This window comes from Pogona vitticeps, chromosome 4, assembly GCF_051106095.1.
Source record: "Pogona vitticeps strain Pit_001003342236 chromosome 4, PviZW2.1, whole genome shotgun sequence".
Classification (NCBI taxonomy): Eukaryota; Metazoa; Chordata; class Lepidosauria; order Squamata; family Agamidae; genus Pogona; species Pogona vitticeps.
Window position 1 is genome coordinate 182,693,163 of NC_135786.1, and position 26,432 is coordinate 182,719,594.

Here is a 26,432-nt window from a genome sequence, read left to right on the forward strand (position 1 = left end):
GCTATTGAAATGCTTGTTTTCCTTTCATCAGATTTTTGAGGTGTTCCAGCCAAAGATCTCTTTGCATCCACTGGTTTGGTTTTGGATGATCAGAAAGAAATTTCAGTCTAGATGCAAGACAAATACACACTTAGTAGGAAATAGGGCCAAGTATTGTTGCTTTTTTGAAAACACACAACAGTTGGCCCTCAGAATTCTGTTTTACAATTTGTGTTAGGAGGTTTCATGGTGGTAGGTAAAGAAATGTAACTGTAATATCACTAACAGGCAATGGAGATGGAATTTAGGGTGGGTTTTTTTTGGGCCAAAGTTTCGATGATATGGAGCCTGAAATTATTCAGGCATGTCAGCTGCTTGCCTTGATAAATTTTATCATCTTACATATATATATTGTTTATATTTTACCTTCCCCTTCCCTCCCAACTCACAATGATGTATATAAAGATCCCAGAGGTATGTAGTCCCAAATGGTCTCCCACCAAGCACTGAGCAGTTCCAGACTTGTTTCGTTTGGGCATAGTGGCAACATAAAATGTCTTGGGATTATGTCCTGCTGCCAGTAAAGATATACGTGATATCTTTTTTGATATAAATCACACTCTTCCAAGGAATATCATTAACCTATTCCTGTCTCAGATAGTTTTTCATACAGCAAGTGTTGTGCTAAATGGGTTGTATTTGACAGGGCTGCACCATGCAGCAATCCAGCATTATGGAATTATTTTCTGCTGACTGTGGACAGTGTTTTCCATGGAATGTTTGACTTACACTGAGTTTATAAATGGTGTTCAGGCTTCATAGGCATAAATATATGTTGTGTTAAGGTCTGTGAAAGTGCTTAAATGAGTTCTATCCTCTTTTCTGTGCTTTTACTGTTGCTGGTGGAATTCAGGAATCCTCAGCTTTTTAAAATGGAGGAAGTGCAATATTGAGAACTGCAGATTTATCTAGCCAGCTCTCAGTACCAAACTGCTTAATTATAAACAGATAATTGGTATGTGATTGTCTTCTAGAAGTTGTAATTCAAATGTTTTTTGTTTTAAAATAAGCATAGCTGCGTAGATTTAATGAATTTTGAAAAAAGCAGGTACTAAGGTTGCCGGGGATCAACAGAAATGTTTGTGATCTGAGTTATTTTTTTTTCCTGCTGAATGATAGCATGGCTGCTTAGAACTCATTAATGTTGACCTCTCAAGTACTAATATGCTCCCTGCTGGTTAACAAGCAGCTCATTACCTTACTGCTATGCATGCATCTCAGAGCTGAAACAGAATGTTCAAAACTAGGGGAAATGTTTGGCATGGTACTGGTGGATGTATGCTTGTGTAAGTGGGCCGTATAGTGGATAGACCACTAAACCACCTACTTACACAACCAGATGCCCATTAGTATTTTCCAAAATTTTGCCTGCGGAAGGATAGCAAATATGGGGCCAGCCTAGCTTCCCACGGGAGGAAGTTCCAGAGTCTGGGAGAAGCGACAGATAAGGCCCTTTCCTGTGTCCCCACCAAGTGCATCTGTGAGGGTGGTAGGACTGAGAGAAAGGCCTCTCCTGATTATCTTAATGCTTGGGCAGGCTCATAGAGGGAGATGCAGTCTTTTAAATAGATTGGACCCAAGCCATTTAGGGCTTTATAGGTTAAAGCCAGCACTTTGAATTGTGCCAAGAAACAAATTGGCAATTAGTGGAGCTGTTGTAACAGGGGTGTTACATGTTCCCCGTAACCAGCCCTAGTTAACTATCTGGATGCAGAATTTTAGACCCTTTAGAGTTTCCAAACAGTTTCCAAAGGCAGCCCCATGTAGAGTGTGTTACAGTAATCCAACTGAGATATAAGTAGGGCATGTGTCACCGTGGCCAGATCAGACCTTGTCAAGTTGTGTACCAGTTTTTGGTGGCTGTGTCTCTGCTATAGCCATCAAAGTGTACTAGAACTTACTAGGCAGAGCATATTGTAGAGGAAGCAAAATGATGGTCCAGGAACCAGAATAGTTATCATGTGGCAATAACAGTGCTCCCACCTACCTCCCAAAAAAGATGAAATAACAAAGCTGTACTTGAATTCCTGCTAATAATGAATTGCACCGAAATGGTTGGAGAATTTTTCTTTTCCCTGGAGAAATCCAGTGAAATTTTCTGCTTAGTTTTCTGTCCCCAATTAATCTAGAGGTTTTTGAGTGTCCATTTGCACAAAGCTGTAATATCGACATACAGCAGTGGCACATCAACCAGTGATCAGTAGGTAGAATCAGAGCTGATAGGCAGTGCCACATGTAACCCTTGGGTTACAAGAGAAGACGCTGGCAATTTTACATACACAAGTCAAACAAAAGTGACCCAAATGATGAAATCTCAAAATGTCATGTTCCTCTTGTTCATTAAACCAAATGATTCGGATTTCATACTTTGCTTTCGAAAATAATTGAAAGAATCTGAAAATGAGAGAAAGAGCCTCTTCCATGTTGTTTTTCATCCACAAAGTCCCATCTTTAGTCATTGCTACATTCTCAAGTACATAAGCTCATTTACAATTAAATGTTTACTTGCCAAAAAACACAGAGGCAATTTTATATTTATTCTTTTCATTTCTTTTAAAATATTGTCCTTCAGAAAAAAATATCAGTGTAGTGTATAAGCAAATAATAAAGTCACAATGGAAATCAGCATAAAGCAGAATAACAGTACTGTAAGAAAATCCAACAAATGATTGGGATAGAGATCTGAAGAAGGTTAATTGATTGATTGGAATCAAAAAAGTGTAAGAGAGCTTATTGTGTTGAAACAATCACAAAATACCCTACTTGTATACACTTTTATAACTGCCTTTCCCCAGGAATTACTGTTGAGGATCAAACTAGATACATGGTGATTAAAAAGTAATAGCAGATGTGGGTGTGAGACTTAAGCCAATGGGAACTGTGGTCTTGGTTGGAGTTGGGGGCCTACAGATGATAGCTTGCAATCATGGAAAAGCTTCCATTGGCACCCTTGTTGATGAAGACTGCACCAGCAGCAAATAGAATTCTCTTCCTTCAGTCCAAAGTTGTCATCTGACTCTTCTACTCCATTCATGCTATTATTGTTTTTTTAAATTATCCAATGGTTTAGTTATAGGAAAAGTGTCATTTCCATTTGGTCCTTGGATTCTGCCTTGAAAATACTGGGCTAATTTAAGGCTACAAGTACTAGACAAAATAGCTATCTTTAGTACTAAAGTGAATGGTTCAAGATATTCTAAATCATCAAAAGAACATGTCACATTAATGACTGGATAACTGATTGGAAATTATGATCACTTTATTCATATACAGTGGACCCTTGACTTACAGACGGCTTGACTTACAGACTTTTTGAGTTACAGACTTCTCTGGCCGCAAAATTTAGGTTTGAGTTGCAGCCTGAGAATTGACTTACAGACCAGAAAAAAACCAAAATGGAACAAAAACAGCCTGTTACGGGATTAATCGGTTTTCAATGCACTGTAGGTCAATGGAGACTTGACCTACAAACTTTTTGACTTGAGAACCGCCTTCCAATACGGATTAAGTTCTCAAGTCAAGACCCCACTGTAATCCCTTGAACTATATCCAGGAGAGTGTTCACATAGCTGTGATACAATACTGAAATAACTAAATGGCCTAACATGCTGCAGAGGGAAGGAATGTAGAATATGAGAAAGAGGAAGATGAGTGTGATAGATTTGCACTCAGCATTTGTATGATTGTATGAACTTTAGGATATTGTTGGCATGTTTAAGTGGGCCTGGTTTTAGTACTTTATAGTTGATTAATTCCCACTTTTCTCACAATAATGGGGCTAAAGACATCTCACAATTTAATATAATGAAAATGCTAAATGAATAAAAGCATAGAAGTTTTGAAATGCCACTCTGAAGCAGATAATAAAAGGAACATATAGTTTATATTAATGACATGTATATTAATGTATCCCATATTCTGATTCAGTAATGTATTTATGTTTTATATATGCAGCTTTTTAAACCTCCTCTGTTCTTTCCAGTAAATTAGTAAACCTTTTTTGAATGAATATTGGTTTTTAGAATGTATCCTGCTTTGGGGGTTTGTTTTGTTTGCACTGCCTCTGTTTACTAATTTAAAAGATTGCATAAATAAAGCTTTCTTGCTGCATACATTGCTAGATCCATATTATTACTTACATTATCTTATGCAAGGAATGTTGCAATGCGTAGGTCATTTCAGTAATCTGATGCAAAGCATTCTAGCAGCTAACATTATAAATGTATTCAGAACAGTATATGTTATGGAACAACTGCATGTTTGTGAATACATATAAACCCTTAAAATATGTGTATATGCATATACACATTTCTATATTAATTTTTTCTTTTTTTGCAGCTGTATTTATTGATACATGTTTCTGCATGTTCTGAAACATGACATTTTCATTTTCTGCCAAAGTGGTTTACACTGCAATTCTGTGTTCACTTAACCTGACAGCAAGTTTCACTGGGTTGAGTGAGGCTTGCAGTTGAGTGGACATGTGAGGAATGGCACTGTTAATCCACAATCTATTCTTATTTTGTTTTGCAAAGCATTTTCTTTCAGACTTTACCTCTTTAAATTATATTTGCTTTTAGCATCAGTGAATGAAAACCATGAAATGTACATGAAGGATTCTATGTCTGCTGCAGAGGTTGGTACTGGCCAGTATGCTACAACAAAGGGCATCTCTCAAACCAACTTGATAACCACTGTGACTCCGGAGAAAAAGGCAGAGGAGGAGAAGGATGAGGAGCAGATTAAAAAAAAGAAAGCAGAGGAACTCACGCCAGTCTCAGCAAAGGTAGAGTTTTCCCGTTTCGATTTTATTGCTCCAACTAAGCACTATTAGAAGTACCATAGGAGATACGATAGAAAGAAATATGAAAAAGCCTAGATATATGTTCAGATTTCACCAATAAATATATTTGTGATTTAATACCATCTTATTTTTTTATTGACAATTTGAATATGGTTTGATTTTATATACAAATGTTTAACTTTTAAACAGCATGATGAAGTATCTACAGGAAATGTAAATAACTTTCAGTTAGAGACTGCAGTGAATTCCCTGTTATATTTTGTGCAGAACAACAAGAATGTTAATTCTGAGTTGTAATTTTTTTTAAAAAAAGGTATGTTCTGTGTTTATTACTTCTGAGGAGTTTGTCCTATAGCTCTTAATGTTGGTTTTGTTTGTTTAATATGAAGGAGTGCTAATTTGTTTTTCCTGATACTAGAATAAGTACAGGTAGCAACCTGTAAACCACACTGCATCTTGTTGTGTGTTTTGGTATTCATTTCCTTCCATCTACTTACCCAATACTAATTTCCTCCTTGCCATAATGTATCTGGGGTTATCTTAACAAATTGCTGATCCATAGTAAATCAAGCCATATTCTGGTGTTACATGCTGAAAAGAGGAAAGGCTGGATGTGAGGACATGTAGAAATCCTTCCTCCAATTCGCCTCTGCATGTGAATTAGATCTTTGTGCACTTAGCATGAAGATTTGGACTGGTGCTTTGTAAGCACATTTGGCTGAATGCATATACAGTGGTGCCTTGCAAGACGATTGCCTAGGGGGACGAAAAACCCACAAGACGATTGGGTTTTGTGATCACTATGGTGCTTTGCAAGACAGTTTTTTCTATGACCATGCTTCACAAGACTTTTTTTCCTCAAGATTGATGCCTCGCAAGACGAATACATTTCATCCGTCTTGTGAGGTTCCCACAAGCCTCTGTGAATCACACCCTGAGTGATCCGCGCCTGTGCGGAGCCTCATCGGAAAGTTCTAGAGCTTCTGTGGTAGCAAAAAACACATTAGAATAAGGCCTCTACTCCCTCGTATAAGTACCTTGGCGTAAAGGCTCCCCTTTCAGTTTCTTTCAACTGCTGCATTGAGACCTCATAGTTCTGCTTCTGTGAGTAAAAGAAAGAGTGAGTTTATTCTTGATTCCTTCCTGTTATTAATCTTTTCCTTTAAACTTTTAGATCAAATTCATTATCTTCAGAGATTTTTTCTTTTCTACTTTGCTTGGCCTCTGGCCGCAGCATTCCCCTAACCATCGTTTTTTCTCCTCAAATTATATTTTCCTATTTATGGTCCCTTTGGGCCCATTTAAACACTGCGTGGTCTGTGATAACAAAATACCACTCTCCGACAGCCACACCAAGTGTCTTATTTGCTTGGGAGAGGCACACCAGATGTCCTCCTGCCAGCATTGTAGGAACTTCAAGCACGGAGTCCTCTGTTCTCACTTACCCAGATTAAAACTCCATTTTTGAGAACAATCCCTTCAACCAACCAAAATGGCCCAAACTCCTTGTAAAGCCACCTCACAAACCAAAGCAATGGAGAAGGCTCTTTCTGAAGCCTCAAAATAACATCCATCGACCACACCATCCCACTCCGACGCTCCGTCCACTTCATCTAAAACTTCAAAAACCCATAAATCGAAGTGTTCAATACCGAAATCCTCTGTATCGAAGCCCTCCACTAAACACCAAAAGTCCACTGAAGCCTCTTCAGTTCCGGAGCCTTCTCCACCTAAAAGACCTAAACAGCATGAATCTAAAGCTGCAATCATTTCTCAGCAGCCCCAACAAACTGTCAAATTTAGTTCACCTTCTGATGATGACAGAATCCCCTCTCATCAATCCTGCTCCCAATCACCGGAATGTGATGACAGAGTCGATTGATTAACATCTTCTCCTCCCAGTCCTCAACACTCTGTTCTTTCAAGCAACCCTTCCATAGTTGATTCACCTGACAGGGTTGACTCCAAATAACAACTAGAGACCATACCTTATTCGGTAACATCTGATCATCCACCATGTCCACCTCACAGACATTGGCCCCAACAGTCCCTGGAGCCATCTATTTCATAATGCGTGGCTCAGACCCAATTCAGAACTCTCACCTGGTTGCCATTTGCCCCGACCAGTGCTCGATCAGACAAACTGCAACTGCCAATCAGCCAGTTGCTCTATCATGCTCGGCCATACCTTCACATGGCAGGCCTCGATCTCAACAGCCATCTATGTTGAAACGACCATATCACCAAGGCCCACATCAACTCCGACCTGCTCCCTACCTGGCACCTAAAAGACTCAGAACGGTCGAGCAGTTTTCTCCTACATGTGAGGCTTTTACAGCTCCAGCCTCCCAATATTTTCCTGCTAATCCAGACGAGGGAAATCATTCCTTCTCACTCAGCATCTCCAGAGTCTATATACTGCACTGCTTTACCAGCTCGTCAACAACCTCCGTTTCGACATCACCGAGACACAGGCTCTGATATTGATGATCTTTGATATCCATCCTGGTCCATGGACACTCATTCTGTTCCTCTACCGACGCACAATTTCTGTCACTCGATAGAACCAAGCCATCGAACTCAACATCACTATTACCCCAAGTTCAACCATATCAAACAACGTCCATGGACACTCAGATGACATCTCTTGATATCGAAAATTCTTGACACCAACAAATGCCCATGGGCATGCCACCTCCATCGACATCGAGCCACAAACGTCAATACTATGACATTCAACCTATCGACACTGAAGTTGATTGACAATCCGTCGACTCTGGACATGATCCCAATTATTCCGATCACGGATCCAGACCTCAGACACCATCAGTAGTACTTACCTTATCAGAATCCGACCTTGTCGATGCCAACCCACCATCACCGGCAGAAGACTTCCAAACTTACACCCAACTTATGATCCGCATGGCTGTCTCTCAATCTCCAAATGCACCGTCCTTCAACAGAACCAGCCGATCATCTATACGACCCAATCTCTAAAGATACAGCTACTCCAGTACACATCTTGATGCTTCTGTTTCTATTCAGCACCGCTCAACGATCCTGGACAAAAACAGCCTCTTCCCATACCATGTTTAAACAAATCGATAACCTCTACAGAATCCATGATCCTGGAGCTCTGTTTTTTCAAAAACAATCAGCTCCAAACTCTTATTTTTGTTGACGCCTCATGTGGCATTCACCTTCGTGGCCCCTGCCTGTCTTTCCCTCACAAAGGTTCACATCACGTTTTCCTCTCGCTGCCACCAGTGGATTATCTCAATCCACAATATTTATTTATTTATTTATTTATTTGATTTCTATCCCGTCTATCTGGTCTTTTTCGACCACTCTAGGCGGCTTACAATTCAACAATAGTTTTTAAAAACATTACATTACATTAGAAGTTAGCAAAGACAAAAATCAAAGGAATATAAGAAGAAAAAAAGATCGTCAGGGATAAGCTGTTGGGAAGGCCTGCCTATACATGAGTGTTTTTACTTGTTTCTTAAAAATGTCCAGCGAGGGAGCCGCGCGAATCTCAGGAGGTAAGTTGTTCCACAGGCGAGGAGCCACCGCCGAGAAGGCCCGATTTCTAGTCTTTTCATTCCGGGCCTCTCTCGGTGTCAGGCTCCTCAGCCTCACCTCCTGGCTCGCACGAGTGACACGCGTAGATCTTGGTGGGAGAAGGCGTTCCGCCAGGTATTGAGGTCCTAAACCGTTTAGGGCTTTATAAGTAAGCATCAGTACTTTGAAGTCGATGCGGAATCAGATGGGCAGCCAATGCAATGCGGCCAGAGTGGGGGAGATGTGTTGGTATTTTCTCACTCCACTAAGTAGTCTGGCCGCAGCATTCTGCACCACCTGTAGTTTCCGCAGCAGCCTCAAAGGTAGCCCCACGTAGAGCGCATTACAGTGGTCTAATCTTGAGATTACAAGCACATGTACCAAAGTAGTGAGAGCCCCCACGTCAAGGTAGGGTCGCAGCTGGGCTATCCGCCTAAGATGGAAAATATGAATGAAGTTTGTCTGAACACTTGACTTGTGAACATAAACAGAACTTATTTATTGAAGTGAAGAAAATTGGATAAAAACAGATGTTTCTCAGATAAACATTATACAGAAGCAAATCATCAACAGTTCTCTCGGTACATACTTCTTTTCTCTTACTATGTCAATACCACCTTCCCTACCTATTTTAAAACCAGCTTTCCATCTCTCAGTTTCTGTTCCTCTCTCTCTCTCTCTCTCTGACTAATGTGCCCTATCTCTGACTCCTCCTTCACCCACCAAACCTCATGTAGCTGCTGACTCCGCCTCTCCAGTCCTCTCATAGGCTCATGCAAATCAGCTCATGAATATGAAGGGCATGAGTGACGTGGGCGATCATCACACCTCACAATCCAGATCTTGACATTGACAAACCCTCATACCACCAAATAAAGGCAGTAGAAGGTTTAACTCAATGGGAAGATGGCTTTATTCATCATCAGCGTTCACCATGCTTGTCGCTAACTACCAGGGAGCCATGGGTGCATATCAACGTTTCCTTTGGGACAATATGTCAACCTTTGTTGAATCTTTACCAGAAGCTTAAAAAGTGCTCGCCCATACCTTTCAACAAGAAGGTATTTCCATTGCCAAACAACAGATGCTTTCTGCTAGGCACACGGTAGACACCACACCAAAGTCAGTGGCCACTTCAGTAGCCTTACGATATTTCTCTTTGCTAATGACAGCTGGCCTGGCTGAGGATGGCCATGCACGTATCGAAGACCTTCCATTCGACGGGGTAGGCCTCTTTAATCCTGAAACTGATGATATTTTGGAAAACGTGCAAAAGAAAAGATCACCAGCTAGACATTGGGGAGTTTATCCATCTTACTAACAATGCCCCCAACAAAATCAGTGGAGATGATCGTAAAACTCATATCAAAAATTCCAACGTGATCCTCCAAAACAAACATCTTATACACCCTATTTCAAATATCAAAGAAATAAACCCCGCCAACAACCCATTACTAGGTGCAACGACTGCAAGCCCAAACATCATGTTTGACGCTCCCATGACAGAGATTGCACACCACTACACCCATCCTGCCCTCTGGAAACACCTACCTGTCTGGGAATCCATCACTACAGGTGCCTGGGTACTGTCCATCATCTGCGACGGCTACTGCATCCATTTCTTCCAACTTCCTCCGGCAACACACACCATCACTCCACCATCTCCAGCCCTACAAGGGGAAATAAGAAATTTACTCCTCAAAGATGCCATACAACCCGTTTCACAACATAACAAAGGGTTTTCCTCTCTATATTTCACCGTACCTGTCTTTGCCCTATCTTAGACCTACAAGAGTTAAATAAATACATCATTACCACAAAATTCTTTATGGTTACCCTTGAATCAGTTCTCCCTTTACTCTATAAAAATGGCTGGTTCACTGTCATAGATCTCAAAGATGCATACTTCCATATTTCCATACATCCTTCACAGAGAAAATTTCTTCAATTTCAGCTAAGATCACAAGCCTACCAATTCAAAAGGTTTCCTTTCAGCCTTGCAACAGCTCCAAGAGTATCCACCAAGTGCATGGCGCCAGAAGTTGCTTACTTACCTCAGGTTGCAAAAAATTCTAATATTTCCATATCTCGACGATTGGCTCCTCATAGCTCATTCCTGTAGCAAGGCCCAACGAGACACTCACATCACCCTTACCCTCCTTCGCAATCTCAATCTTGCTGTCAACGAACAATAATCAAATTTGAAACCTACAAAGATTATTCATTTTATAACTGCATGCATAGATTCCACACAAGCTTGCACCTTTCTTCCTCAAGACAAGAGAGAAAATCTCATTGCATTACTTCAAGTTTTCACCCCTCATGCTATGGTACCGTCCTTGACTGTGCAAACATGTACTAGGCACCATGGCCTCTACGACTTCGGTAGTGCAGCACATACGTCTCAAGATGAGATCTCTTTAGTTGTGGTTTCTCGCCTGCTTCGACCCACTCACAGACCCTCACGCTCTTTTATAGGGTCACCCCAGAACTTGCCTCCCAACTTCAGTGGTGGTGTTTTCCTCCCAACCTATCCATCAGGTGGCCGTTCCGACAACCGCGACCACAAATACAGGTCACCACCAACGCTAGCCTCACAGGTTGGGGAGCTCACTGCAAATCTCTCAAAATCCACACCAAGTGGTCTTCCAGAGAGAAATTGCTTCACATCAACAACTTAGAGATGTTGGCAGTTATAAAAGCTAGCAAAGCTTTCAGAAATCTCCTCTCTGGCAACATGGTACAAATTGCCACCAACAACACCACAGCGATGTACTATATTCTGAAACAAGGTGGCACCCACTCTCCAAGTCTCTTCTATTTAGCAGTCGACCTCTGGGAGTGGTGCCTAGCACACCATATCTGTCTCATGGATTTACACATTGACGGCCACAACAATGACTTGGCCGATCTACTCAGGCGCACAAACTCTCAAGCTCACGAATGGGAGTTAGACCAATCAGTTTTTCTTTGCCTATGCGAACGATGAGGCAAACCAACTTTTGACCTCTTCGCCTCCCGTGTGAATTGGAAGTGCAAACGATACTGCTCCTGAGCCAGTATTGGCAAACACTCACAAGGAGATGCATTTGTTGGCCGATGGCCCAAGACCCTCACTTACCTTTTTCCGCCATTCCCGCTTCTCCACAAGGTTGTGGTTCACCTACAACGAGATAAACGCAATGCCATTGTTATAGGCCCTTGGTGGCTGAGACAACCCTGGTTTCCAGTCCTTCACCACTTTCAGTTGTGTCTGAAGACATTCACCACTTCCCTCGCCTGCCCCACCTCCTCATGCAGAACAACGGTGGTCGAAATGACTGGATAGGCGGGGTATAAATACAATAAATAAAATAAAAAATAAATAAATACTCCACCCAGACTTACCTGTTCTGCACTTGGCAGCATGGAGGAGTCAGCCTCGCTAATGAACGTCCTCTGTCAATCAAAGAAGCCCTCCACTAGAAAGGCTTACCTGTATAAATGGAACAGATTCAAATCTTTCACTGAAGCTTCTTCATTGCCTTCTATCAACTCATCACTTGTTACTGTTCTACGTTTTTTGCTTCATCACAAGTCTAGCAGCCTTTCCTTCTCTTCCTTGAGAGTTTACCTCTCCGCCATAGTTTCTTATCAACCCCCTAACTCTCTGGCAGCTGATTTCTTCAAGCAACCAACATTGAAATGTTTTCTTAAAGCGTGCCTCTTCCAGACATCTATACCCTGCCTCCAGGTAAGACAGCTTTTTAGTCACCCAGGGTGTGATTCACAGAGGCCACAAAGAAGAACAACAAGTTACCCACCTGTAATTGTAGTTCTTCGAGTGGATCTCTGTGATTCACACATCCTGCCCGTCCTCCCCACTGTCACACCATTCTGCTTAATGTAGCGGCTGTTGACACAACTGAAAGGGGAGCCTTGGTGCCAATGTACTTATATGAGGGAGCATGGCCTTATTCTAATGTGGTTTTTGCTACCGCAGAAGCTCTAGAACTTTCCAATGAGGCTCCGCGCAGGTGCGGATCACCCAGGGTGTGAATCACAGAGGTCCACTTGAAGAACTACAATTACAGGTGGGTAACCTGTTATTCTGTGGTTGGTTGCCTGATAAGGCAGAACTTCTGATCTTGGGATCACTGCAAGTATCTCTTCAGACCTCCACACCCTGACATTCTATCTAACAGCCAGCTGGGAGGGTATTAGTGGCAGGACTTAGATCCTTAACCCTGTCCCCCCCCCCCACCAAATTAGAGGCCTCCCCAATTTCAGGCTAAATGCCTGAATAGGGCTTCAGACATGATGTCAAGGAGGTTCAGAGTCTGTTCCAGAGAAAATGCAAGTGCAGCCAAGAAAGGAAGCTTAGAGCAGTCCAGTTGGCATGCCTGGTAGCAGGATGCATAGGCCAGAAAGCACACGGCACCAGATTTGATGGGGAAAATGGCTACAGTTTGATTGGTTACAACTTGAAGAGCCTTGGTGCAGCATGGGGTGTGAATCCAGGCATTGGACAAGCCATCTGCCAAATGAGGAATCAGTCTTTCCCCAGTTCACTTTCTGGGGAAGCTACAGGATAACAGAGCCAGGCATTTGTTTACTGTGTGGATCCCATGTCACTTGTGTGTGAAGGCGGTGTGATTGCTCTGGAGCCCTGAATGCCTTCTTCCAAGATATCTTAAGGAGACACCCCAGACGGGAGATGCAGCCATGCAGGCTTCATTCCCTGTAGACAGGATCCAGGCCAGTACACACAAAAGCTTACCACCATACTGATAACTGTCATGACAAGGATTCAGAGCAAGGATAACATATTACATTAACCGTGATATGTCATATTATCTTCCCCTACCTAGAAAGGCGCAAATCCACACATGGCACAGCCGTATCTTTGTCTCTTATAAATAGATGAAAGGTGGCCATGGAACAGTTTCACCATAACTGAGACAGGAAACTAATGTGGGAGCACTTAAATGTTGTGTGGAAAGAATGAAGTAAAAACTACTGACCTGTGATTTTCACTCTGGGCCAGACCTCCCAGTTAATCAGCCAGAAATGTGTAATTGAACAGAGCCTTGTGGGAACTGTGTAGGCCCTTAGAAACTTCGCATGCTGCCATGAAGCCAAGATAGCATCACACCTTTGGCTGCAGGCCTGCAGGGAGTCAGGGGAAGGGGCCAGGGATCTGCCTCAGCAAGAACAGGATATTGGTGACTGAAGATGGTGAAGCGAAACCATCCTTTTAAGGTACTTTACAATTGTGGTCACATTCTCAAAGATTATCCCAATTATAAGGTACATTGATCTTTGTCAGTGTGTTCTATAGTAGTCAAAATATCTTTGGAGCACTAGTATGAAGCCCACTGTGTTATCAGCTGTGAATTTTTCAGAACACGTGTGTACATCAAGTACAGCTTGTAGTCTCAAGTGTTTGCACAGTGTTTTCTGCCACTGCTCACACAAGTATAAACCATATGCTGGCTGAGTAGCTCAGTGGTTTAGGCATCTGGCTGTGCAGCCAGAGGTTAGGAGTTCAGTTCCCCACCATGCCTCCCACAAGAGCCAGCCTGTGTGGCCTTGGGCAAGCTGCACAGTCCCAGTTCACCTCCAAAAGAAGGGAATGGTAAATCACTTCTGACTGTTCCTTATCTGGAAAACCCTGAAAAGGGTCTCCATATGTCAGAATGGACTTGATGGCACATGATGATTATGATCTTCTCTCAAGAATGGGAAACCTTCTACAGGTGACTTTTGGGTGGTGCCAAGGGCTGAGGAAAGTGAGAAAGTACCGATGAGACTTGAGAAAGGCATTTTTATCCTATATTTCATGTTTGTATTTTGCAACATTGTAATACTGTTTGATTTTGTTAACTTTTCTAATTTGTACAAAAGGTTTATGGGGGAGAGAAGTTTAAATGAAAGTGCTCAATAAATTCTAAAGCACCATTTACCCTTTCTTATCCATACTTAACACAACTTACCAAGTTGATTATATTTAGATTTATTTGTAATTAATTAGAATGAAAGCATACATATGAATGAGATGGTCAGGATAACATTATAAGATAACAAAAGCAAAGATGAAAAGTGTTTTCCTAATACAGTCTTGTATATTTTCCATCTTGGGGGCATTCCATAGTTCATTAGGTACAACAGTGAGCTTGGTACAAATATCTTCACATATGAGCCCACCACACCTGATGGTAAGGGATAGATACTAAAAGGGAGAATTTTGATTGAGCCGGTCCCTTTTGACTGTACCTATCACTAGTTAAGACAACAGGAAGTAGAGGTGAATTCAGTTCTACCCCTTCAAACAGGTGCTCAGTGTTTTGATCGTACAGTTTTCTGTGAGAGCTTGTGATTTTCTGGATGTTAAAACAGCTGTTACTATCTAGTGTCACCATGGGTTAGGTTGGTTAGAGTTGACAGGGGTGGCAATCTGGCAGCATCTGGAGAACAGGAGATATTCCACCATGTGCTTGGGCATCTCAGAGCCATGTGGAAGGTTGTTGTTGGAGATAAAATACTAGATTATATGAAGGTAGCTTGTTAAAGAATACAGACAGTTTCTATATGTTTTTGTAAAATCAATATATTATACCAAGTATTGCCAAAGATCGTTTTCTATCCTCTTGTGAATTGGTTCTGCATGAATATTCCATCCCAGGATTATCATTGTCTATATTAACAATGCCTCTTCTAAATTTTGGCAGAACTACTTGGAACTAGGGAAATGTGGCAAAAGTGAGGACAGGATTGAGGCCTAAAGCATCATATGTAAAATTCAAAGATGATGACTTCTGAGAATAGTTTTTTATTTCTGGAAAAGTACTGTATTTTCATGTATATATACTTTCGTCTAAAATCTTTAGACTAAAAATTAAGGGTTGTCCTATACATGGAAGTAAGCTGAGGAGAGAACTGTGTGATTGCGAAAGTGCCCATACCTTGCTTCTGCAAACAGGCTTCCTTCAGTCATGAGGCTTAGCTGCTTCCAGTCATGAGGCTTGGCTTCCTATAGTCATGAGCCTTATGTAACTGACGTCAGCTGATGTTGAACAAAACAACTGGAACACACCTCGTTGGAGGTGTAACATGTAGGCAGTGTTCAGATGTAACAGGAACTCATGATATCAGAGCGTTGTGAACCCAGAGGCTGAATAAAGTGATATGCTGAAAGCTAAGTGTGATGCATAATATGACAGTACTCATATGTAAATGTTACCTAATTATTAAATAAAACATGTGTTCTGTTTTATGTTTAAAATATTTATTTCTTAATTTTGGGTTGGAAAAGTGGGGGGTCTTATACATGGGGGTGTCTTATACATGGAAAGATACGGTACTTACCTCAAGTAGGACATCAGTTCTTAATATTTTTCTATCTTGCTTAGAAGTAGTCTGTGTAAAAGGATGCATATAGTTCTTAATCTGTGAAAGGAGGTATAAGTGTATACTTACATGTTTTTTTGCTTTGGGTGCATGAGTTGGGCAGCTATTGGGCACAGTAGTTGCCTGATTGTTGTGTCTTTAGTGTAGGTGAGGCGGGGACTTATTCTTTCTTCAAACATTACAATATATGTCAGTTTCCCCCCTTAAACTACAGTTATCTCTATGTATTCCAGTGCCCATATTCTATTTTAGAGTTAAGCGCAAAAACATCGATTTCAGTGGCCTTAAGTGTGGTGTTGAAACTGTGCTGTAATGTGGGCAGTCTGAAGAATTGTCCTAGAATATTATCTAAATTAATGATTCCCAACCTTGGGTCCCCTGGTGTTCTTCGGCTAAAACTTCCCTAAGCCATCAACACTAGCTGTACTGGCCAGGATTTCTGGTAGCTGTAGTGCGAGGTAGGGAACCACTGACATAAATCAATGTTTATCTAACTCTAGTACAATTTTAATTGGAGCCAGGACACAAAACAGTTATTCTTAGAGCAGAAACAAAAAATATGTACGTGATTCTGAATTGTTTTTAAACTTGATTTTAATATATATTTGTTTTTTGTAAATATGATATTTATATAGTGTTTTTAAATCTGTTGCAAGCCACCTTGGGTCCCCTATGGGGGAAAAGATGGCATATAAATGGTGGATTTTATTTAAATCAAGTTGATTTAAATCACTAGTCAGTAATAATTTAAATCATGTTTTTTTAAATGTAAAGACATATTCTTGCTAATAGTTATACACTCTAATATTTACAACCAGAGGGAAGATGTCGTATTTAGAGTAATAACCTGTCAGATTAGTAAAACAGTTGTATCAGAACTGATTTTAGTTTAATAGGTTAATCACTTATATTTGGAGAAGTACTTAAATTGCTTGATTTAACTAAAACAATAACATCCTATAGCTTAAACATTCTTGTATGCTTAAACATCAATGTTTATTAACTGACCTGGTTAAACAAAATATATTTTTAAAAACTAAAAAGGTTCAAGCTAAGTGCAAAAATCCCAAGGTTTGTAAAATGCTCAGAAGGTTTCACTTTCATTTTTACTGCTTGCCCCTCCCTCCTCATACTTAGAGCCTGGTACTGATGTATTTCACTCCAAACAAACTGCAGACTTAGCATTTAAGGTAACTGTACATAGATTTGCAGAAGAACAATGGAATTAAGGTCTTTTCCTGAACTTTGTTTATTTTATGCCATTTTTACTGTGAAAAAGTGCATGTTATCTCAACTTGGATAACCTGAATTAATTAGAAAATGTAAATATTGCATGAATATATACCATCATGCTACATAACTACCGTATCTTTCCATATATACGACCCCCAATGTATAACACATCCCCTTAATTTTGACCCGTGATGGAGGTGGAGGAGCAGTTGATGGGCAACTGCTCCTCCATCTCTGTCTCCTGCTGCTGCTGCCGCCTCCAGCTCACGTCTCCTCTGCTCTAAGGAGACAATTGCAGTAGGAGGTGATCCAAGGTGGCAGCAGCAGGAAGAGGTGCCTGAGTGTGCGAGAGTGCTCATTTACCCCTGCCTCCTGCTGAGCCCCATCAGTCCCACTGGAGGAGGGGATTGGGCGGGCGGGGGAGGCAGCAGAAAGAGGTGCCCAAGCATATGTGACTGCTCCTTCGCCTCCATCTCCTGCTGCTGCTGCCTTTGCCACTGGAGGGGACAAATCGTGAGCTCTGGAAGAGGCAATTGGGCAGCAGCGACAGCAAGAGGCGCCCAAGCATGCGTGCAGCTGCCTCCTTCTGTGTATAAAATGACCCTCAATTTTTTCCTCTGATTATTTTAGGAAAAAGTGTTGCTTTATACACGGAAAAATACTGCAAGCTCTATTTCATACTGAATAATTAAAATTTAAAAATCCAATTAAATTTTTTTAAAAAATCAACTTTTTTAAAAAAAAATCATTAGTTTTAATGCACCCTGCATATAAATATTTTAAATAAATACATACATAATAAAAAGAGGTCCTTCCAGATACTGCCGGACTGCAACTCCCTTTATCGCTCACAGTTGGGATGTTAGGGCAGATAGGAGTTGCAGTTCAACATTTGAAGGTTTACCCATTGTCTGCCATGGAGTAGTCTACTCTAAATAGTGTAGATGGGGTGAATTGTTAGTGATATAAATCATGTTGGTGATAGCAACAGTACTTTCTGTGCCAGAGTTCCACTCCTGTGGTGTATGTAGATGGAATGTGGAGGTTTTCTTAGCTCCTTGATCCTATGTCTAACTCGGGGCTTCTTAGCCTGGGAGGAACATGGAGAAAAACTTTTAAAAATCATGTATGCCAAAATTGAGCATGTGAAGAAATTTTGGGAACGATGTAAGATTATGAGATTTTCATTGAAAATTTTTTTAAAAATCCATTTAAATAAATTTATGTGTTAGACACCTTTGCTAGAATGTAGGGATTCTCAAGAAAAGTGGGCTTGGATGATGGCAAAGGAAAGGACAAGAGGTATGAAGGTTTCTCAGAAAGGAAGTGTGATGCTGAAAAGTTTTGGAATTTAGAGAATCTTTCCATAGAATCTATGATGACAGTAGTGATACCTTTCTCCTATCTTGTCATTTTGCCCCCCAATTTTGATTATTTTCCTTTGATTTTTTACTGTAATTTTAAAAACAGAATAGTGAAGCAGCAGTTATGAGAGGTGTCTGGCTTAGTTTTTGGGCAGGTCCATCAGGAAGAAGAAACGTTGGAGGAGCTTTTTCTTAGGAAACATGACAAAAACCTATGATCAACTATCGGATTCTCCTCAGATGGCTCTTATCTCTGTCACTCTACTATCCATCCCATCCTGGTCCAAAATGCCCATGTGTGGGTTGGGTAGGAGACCAAGAAGTTTCTCGGTTAGTAGTGCTGGGCTGCAGGAAAAGGAATCACCTTATTGAATGTGCTGCTTGAAGGCTGGAGTTATGGATATCGCTTCCCCACCCCACCCCTTTCCTTATTTCTAGGAGGAAGGGTTGCTATCCAAAGCCTCTTTCTTTCTGTCTGTCTTTGTGGCCTGCCTCTCCTCTCCAGCTTCTCAATTGCAATCTGTATTCCTTGCTCCTTCTGCTTCTGAGATGGACAGGTCCTGCTCAGGAAAGGATGCTCCTCCCTCTTTTTTTTGTCCTCCTCCTTTTCTTCCCTAGCATCTTGTGCCTCAACTACAGCTGATTTCTATCTCTTTCTGAGCAATTTGACTGGATAGTACTGGTCATACTCCACAGTCCCTTCATGTCTCACTTCCTAATTGTTTGTATGTCATTAAAAAAGATGTTTATCTGAGCATTTGCAGGTGGCCTTTCCCTATCTCTGCCAATGATATCAGGACTCCCCAGAGTCCCGATATCATTGGCAGAGATAAATCTTTTGAGAAATGTTTTTGGAGATGGGCTGGAAACTCTGAAAAGGCCATATGGAGCCGCTTTCTACTTTCCATAATGCACCTTATATATTTTTCCCTTCTAAAACCATGTTCTGATACTTTGGAACTAAAAGTAAATTCATAAGGAAGGTGAGCATACAGGTCATAGCTTCTCACCTTCATTTCTGTCACCTTCTACATGATGGTGGTGATAGTCTGGAGAGGAGAGTCTTGTCCATGTGAGAAGGCTTTTCACTCAGTCAGGAGCCCTGGCTCAAAAGATATTTAAAATGTAGTAGCAAGCAAGCAAGAAAAATGTTAGCATTTTTTTCCTTAGGGTGGCAGGCTCCTCAGGAGTCTGTTAAAATCATTATGCTAGTGGGAACTGTTAAAAACTCAGAAGAACAGAATTATTTTTACCATGGTACCCAAGTCATCAGATGAGCCACCAAATAAGTTTACATAATGGAAGTGGCACCACCACAGTCTCTGAGAGTCATGTCCATCTTACATCCCAATGTGGAACTCCAAGAGTTGAGTCTGAACCGGTGGTCTCAGTGATTGAGTGACTTCATAAGGAAGTAAGGCAGTCCTTCAAATTTCCTAGTTCTAGACCTAAAACCATCACTTTGAATTGTGGTCAGAAACAATTTGGTATCTAGGGAAGACTTTAAACAGATCTATGAAATCTTCTATTTGTTCATGTCTTGAAGGTGCATCTAATGTTCTCCCAACAGCTTTCTTAATTAATCAGTTAAACTATCTTTCAGAGTCAGCACATTACAATAGCCTAATTCGTATTTTCTTCAAAGGGGCCCCAAACATCATTTTAAGGCAAATTCCTGACTTAACATTTTTGAAGAAGCCATGTTAGTCTGTGAAACGACAAGAGACAAAAGCATTATGGCCTTTTAAGGACTAACTACTATATTTTAATGTGAATTTTTGGATCAAGTCCAGTTTTTCAATTGGAAAATTGTGGTGAGGATGTGGACTTGATCCATGAAAGTTCATATCAAAATATAGTAGACAATCTTTACAGTGTTACAACATTTTGTCTCATTTTTTTGTTTTCATTTTGTCATCTGATATTCTTGACTTAAAATGTTTTGGCGTGTATTTTATATGAAATCATGTATAAATTGTATGAACAGAACTGCTTAAAGATCTAAAGTCTTTGTATTCTCAAGGGCTTTCACAGCCGGGATCCGATAATTGTTGTAGGTTTTTCGGGCTGTCTGGACGTGTTATTGAGATTTTTCTTCCTAACATTTTGCCAGTCTCTGTGGCCGGCATCTTCAGAGGAGAGGAGTCAGAACTTTGCCTGTGCTCTGGTGTAGTTTGTGGGATAGTTGAGTTTTTCAGTGCTGGAAGCCAGGCTTTGTTGAGACATGAACTTCTATTTCAAAACACAGAAGTACTGGTCAACACCAGCAATCATTATGCTAGACTGCACAGGGAAGCCATTGAAATCCACAAACACCAGCAGAGCTTCAACAAAAAGAAGAAAATCTAAAACTCAACAAAGCCTGGTTCCCAGCACTGAAAACACAGCCTGCAAAAGGTCAACAAACTCTATCCAGCCACAAGGACCAGTGATCACTGCACACAAAAAACCAGCTAATGACACCCATCAATCACAGTGACAGATCATCTCTCCCCTTTATCACAACAATACACCCACAACAAAAAACATGCTGATCATCATAATCACCCAATCTCCTGAAAAGGACAAAAAGCTGATCTCACAGCTACAAACACTCAATTATCCCACAAACTGCACCTGAGCACAGAGTTCTGATTCCTGTCCTCTGAAGATGCCGACCACAGAGACTGGCGGAACATTAGGAAGAAAAACCTCAAGAACACAGCCAGACAGCCCAAAAAAACCTACAACAACCATCTAAGGTCTTTATTCACTAAAATTATCCTTCACTTATTTTAAAGGGAATGAAGAAGCTGTTCAAACAGAATATTTTTTAAACAATCAAATGAATATAGCTCAGCTGGTTGTCTTTTATTGTTCATCTACAGTCTGAATGTTGCTGAATATTCTTTGCAGCACCTTTGTCAAGATAACACATGGGATTTGTAATGTGGAAATTCTTTGTAATAAGTGGGACATGGCTGCAACAAAGTGTTGCAGGATGGACTGTCCCTTTTCATTCTGGACATCCATCTATGTCCTCTTCCAGGTTACTTCATTCCACCTCCCCTTTTCCACTATTTTTCTTGAAGAGTAAACCTACCATGTGATCACAGAGTATGTTTAATCCTCTTTGGGCTATTTTGGGCAGTTATTTAGATCCCTCCCATCTCCAAATAACAACTTCCAGCATTCATTGGGAACAAAAAGTTTGTGGGTCTCAGAAATAGGTTTCTACCTGGGTGCTCTTGCACCAATTTCCTCTTCCATTCTCTCTCTCTATTTAATCATCTTCTAATCATAATCTATAGTAAAGACCTAATTGGCAAATGGTGTCATACTGGACAAACTATGTCCAAATCATATTTTGACATTGGTTTGCCAGTTGTAGCTTGGATGTGTGTGGAGCCATAGTCATTCAGCTGAAATATCATGAAGCAACTGGAGAATGACATAGAAATTACAACATGTGTCAAGAGAAGGAAGGTGTGAGACCTTTACATGTTTCCTTCTTTCAAACCATAGCTTGTAGGATTATCTGAATCCATTATTTATGTTCAGGAATCTCCATTGTAGTAGCTGGGTTTCCACAGAATCTTTGAACATTTCTAAATATAAGATGTCTAATAATATATTTTAACAGATAGGTTGACTTTCAAATTTGCTTTACTAGGCTGCTGTCCTTTATTGGAATATTAATTGCATGCGGCATGGGAATTGGTGTAATTTTAAAATGATGAATAAATTTGGCTTTTTAACCTTGTGTAATTAACTTTATATATATACAGAGGAAATCAACTAATTACAATTTTCTTTTTGTCCTTTTGCTCTTGCACTTTGTTTGCTGCTTTTCTTTATCTTTCACCAGTCATCTTTGCTTGGCAGTGATTCATTACCTCCCTCACCATCTTCACAGTCTAGTCCCTCTGCATCTTCAACAAACCTCCGTAGGAGATGTAAGGAGAGTGCTCAAAAGCCATTAGATTGTGAATCATCCAAAAATACTGTTCAGTGGTGTGGTGAATCTGATGTGGACTCTGATAGAAAAGGAGGAAGAGTTTGTTCAGTTGAACAAGATATAGCATACGGTTGTAAGCAGAAAGCTGGTAAAGGTGGGACCTTGTTCTCCTTCTCCTTGCAACTTCCGGAATCCTTCCCCACTCTCCTCGATGATGATGGCTATTTATCCTTTCCTAACCTCTCTGAAACCAACTTTCTGCCAGAAAGTGTGCAGCATTTCCTTCCCATTCGCTCACCTTCCCTTGTGCCTTGTTTCCTTTTCATCTTTTTCTTTTTGCTCTCTGCCTCTTTCTCAGTGCCCTATGCTCTCACTCTTTCCTTTCCTTTGGCTATGTGCCTCTGCTACCTGGAGCCCAAGGCGGCCTCCTTGAGTGCTTCACTTGACAATGACCTGAGTGACAGTTCAGAGGAAGAGGTGTGTACCTCGGCACAGAACACACTTTTTTGTGTTCCTTGTTTCAGTCCTAAACAGTGTTAGAATGCTGCAAAAATGGTCCTACTTTCAGAGCCTCATTTCTGTCTGTGCTGATATGTTCAGAATTTTTGTTGTGTTGAGAGTAAAGACTGAGCCTCAGGGTTAGGCACAACACTATGTGTACAAGACTGTGGCTGTAATTCAACTTCAAGGTAGCTGATTCAGAATACAGGATCTTCTTTACTAGTGCTACTGTTTTGGTGCCTGTTCATAGCAAATAATTAGATACCTATTTCTATAGCCATAATCCAGCTGGATATTTAAACCAGACTAAGTGCTGGTGTAAATTGAATAGTTGGTAATTAACAAGTCCCCAGTTGAAGACTTAGAGTCTGACTACACAGGGGAAAAATGCAGGGAGTACTATGGGTTTAGGTCAGACCAATTTGTATTTTTTTCTCATTGACCTCATAACTTGATGGCAAATCAGCCTAGAATCCCACAGTCCCAATTCATAGTTTTTATTCCTCACTAGTGATCCTTCTGCTTTTTAAAAGTCAAATCCTTTCACTTTGATTCAAAATGTGTGATTTGTTTTGAACTGATGCAGAAAAGAACAACCAACCAAGCATGTGCTCACACACAAACCACACAGCCATGCTTTGGGAGGATGATGAGAGCACACGTACAGACACATGCAGCACCAGCACTCACCTCTCCCCACAAAGCCTCTAATCCAAGACACTTTTTAGAAAAACAGTTTCTCGGGGCAGAGCTCCTGTTTATTTATTATTATTATTTACTACTTAATAGCCAGATAAGATGAAGAAATGAGTGGAATGAGAAAAGAAAGGCTTTTTCAGATCAGCAGTGGGAAGCCTTTTTCCCTCTTAAGTGTGTGACCACTTACATTGAAGAGAAGCAAATGTTTTGATGTGACATCACAGTTAGATAATGCAAGTTATTTTGCATTTTCTTTTATGTGTAATCACACCCTTAGTCACATGTGAAGTCACACTGATATATTGCTGCAAATTCATTCAGGAACTTACTAAAAGTAAAGCAAACTGCTCATTAATTAGTAGCTATTCTGCAATCGGAGTTACACCACTGCATTGCCCTGGTGCAAATATTCAGTTGGATTCAGGTCGCTACATTGTATATTCTAACAATATAGTTTGTCTCATTTTCAAAATTAGGATGAGGTTGAGAATTTTTGTGAAAGCCTTTTAAAGGCTATCTGAATCACTGTTGAGAAAATATATCCTGTCTTTGAAATGTCTGCTGTTCACTTTTGGTATTAGAACTTCATAGTAAATCCAAATGAGGTTTTATTAAAGTAGCCCCAAGTTAGGAGCAACAAAGGAAAACATGACTGTGGGATGTTTCTAGGTACCTGTCTTTCAATTACTGCCAAGAGTAGTGCTCTCTACAATTATTCACTTAAAATATTTTAAACAGTGCTCATAATTACAATGAAAAACATTTATTTGTGTTGATAATCACATAGTTTACTTTTTAACTAGATAGTTACCAGTTATCCACAGGATTACTGTTTTTACACTTCAAAATCTGAAATAGACTTTGCCATTCATACGGCTTTGTTTATCCCATAAAAAGAATAGTACCATATATACATGTTTTAATTTACCCATTTATTAGAATAGGGTTAGTAATCCAAAGAAATTATAATCTAAAAAGAGGATTTTGGTTTGTTAGAATAGGATTAATATTCCAAACAAATTAAAAGCGGGATGGGGGAGGTAGGTATTTGAGAAGACAGTCCAAAGAAAGATTGTCTGGAAGTAAATCCCACTAAATTCAGCATGATATACAGCTACAGTGGGGTCTCGACCTACAGATTTAATCCGTATTGGAACGGAGTCCATAGGTCGAAACGTTCGTTGGTCGAAAATGCATTCCCCATAGGAATGCACTGAAAACGTATTAATCCGTATCTGGCCCAAGAAACCCCCCCCACACACACACACACACAAATGAAAAACAAATTTTAAAAAAACACCTTACCTTTCTGAAGTCTTCAAGGGGTCCGCCGCCGCCATCACTGCTGTTGGAGGACTCCGAGGGCTTCGGCACTGCTGCCAGAGGCCTCTCGGAGGTCCCCCACTGCAGCCATCGAGGCTGCCGGAGGACTCTGAGGGCGTCGGCGCCGCTGCCAGAGGCCTCTCCGAGGTCCCCCGCCGCCGCTGATAGTGCTTCGGAGGCACTATCGGTGGTGGTGGGGACATCCAAGAGGCCTCCCATGGTGGCAGGGAAGGCCTTTGGAGATCCCCCGCCGCCACTGGGAGCCGAGCTACGCCCGGCTATCCCAGCCATGGTTGGACTCCCGGGAGTCGGACCATGGCTGGGAAACCCGGCGCGGCGCAGCTTCAAGCGGCGGTGGCAGGGTAAGGGGGTCCGGATGCCTTCTAGTGCTTTGCCTGGAAGGCATCCGAACCCACCCTGCCCCCGCTGCCGCCGAGAGCCTTCCGAGCTCTCAAAGGGCTTTCTCCAATGTTGGGGGGGAAAGCCCTTTGAGAGCTCGGAAGGAAAACAGGCAGTGAGAAAATTGCTGGAAATTCGAATTTCCCGCCTTTTCTCCCTGCCTTCTTGCTTTCGGAGCTCTGAAATGGCTTCCTCCGATGTGGGGCAGAAAGCTCCGAGGCAAGAAGGCAGGGAGAAAAGGCGGGAAATTCAAATTTCCAGCCTTTTTCTCACTGCCTGTTTGCCTTCCGAGCTCTCAAAGGGCTTTCCCCCTGACATTGGAGAAAGCCCTTTGAGGGCTCGGAAGGCTCTCGGCGGCGGCGGGGGCAGGGTAGGGGGGTGTCCGGATGCCTTCCAGGAGGAGAAGCACTGGAAAGCATCTGGACACCCCCTACCCTGCCGCCGCCGCTGCTGGAAGCCGCGCTGCGCCGGGCAACCCAAGCCATGCTCGGACTGGAGTCCGAGCATGGCTTGGGTTGCCCCGGTGCGGCGTGGCTTCCAGCAGCAGCGGCGGCTGCAGGGGACCTCTGGATGCCTTGCAGGGCTTCTCTGCTGCCATGGGAGGCATCTTGGAGGTCCCTGCCACCGCCGATAGTGGCTCTGAAGCACTATCGGTGGCGGCAGGGACCTCCAAGATGCCTCCCATGGCGGCAGAGAAGCCCTGCAAGGCATCTGGAGCTACGACCTACAGCCTACGGACTGGAAGGGGGAGGCGGGGAAAGCGCCAAATTTGAATTGGGCGCTTTCCCACCTCCCCCTTCTGGTACGTAGGTCGATTCTCTGGCCGCAAGTCGAAGTGAAATTTTGTGGCCGGAGAAGTCCGTAGGTCAAAAAGTTCGTAAGTGGAGCCGTTCGTAAGTCGAGACTCCACTGTAGTTAAAAGGCATAGGACTTGGGTGGATGTGGCAGATGTTCTGACAATGGCCTTGTAACATCACAACATGGTTTGCTGCTATGTAAGCCTGTATGCATTCCTTTTCCTCTGTTCCATTAGCTACACTTTAGCAGAAATCGCTGGTTACTCTGATGGTTGAACAAGAATATAGCGGCTTATGTTTCTGATTCAAAACAAGACTACAAACTGTAATCTGAGGATATTTGACAATATTTGTTTGGAGGGCAAATAGAAACCATAGACTGT

General features: G+C 41.6%; 1 protein-coding gene across 50 annotated transcripts in view; it reads left to right on the plus strand.

Annotated features, from left to right (window-relative positions):
• The window catches only part of EPB41L3 (erythrocyte membrane protein band 4.1 like 3), a 188,543-nt gene that overhangs the window by 133,046 nt on the left and 29,065 nt on the right, over positions 1–26,432 (plus strand). For 22 of the 50 annotated variants that reach the window (XM_072999605.2, XM_020794486.3, XM_020794493.3 and 19 more), the window contains exons 12-13: positions 4,620–4,825; positions 22,241–22,807. In XM_072999605.2, the coding sequence (XP_072855706.2) occupies positions 4,620–4,825; positions 22,241–22,807 (773 nt within the window). The remainder of the gene's footprint in view (positions 1–4,619; positions 4,826–22,240; positions 22,808–26,432) is intronic. The other 28 variants (XM_078391561.1, XM_078391567.1, XM_078391563.1 and 25 more) reach the window with 3 other exon arrangements.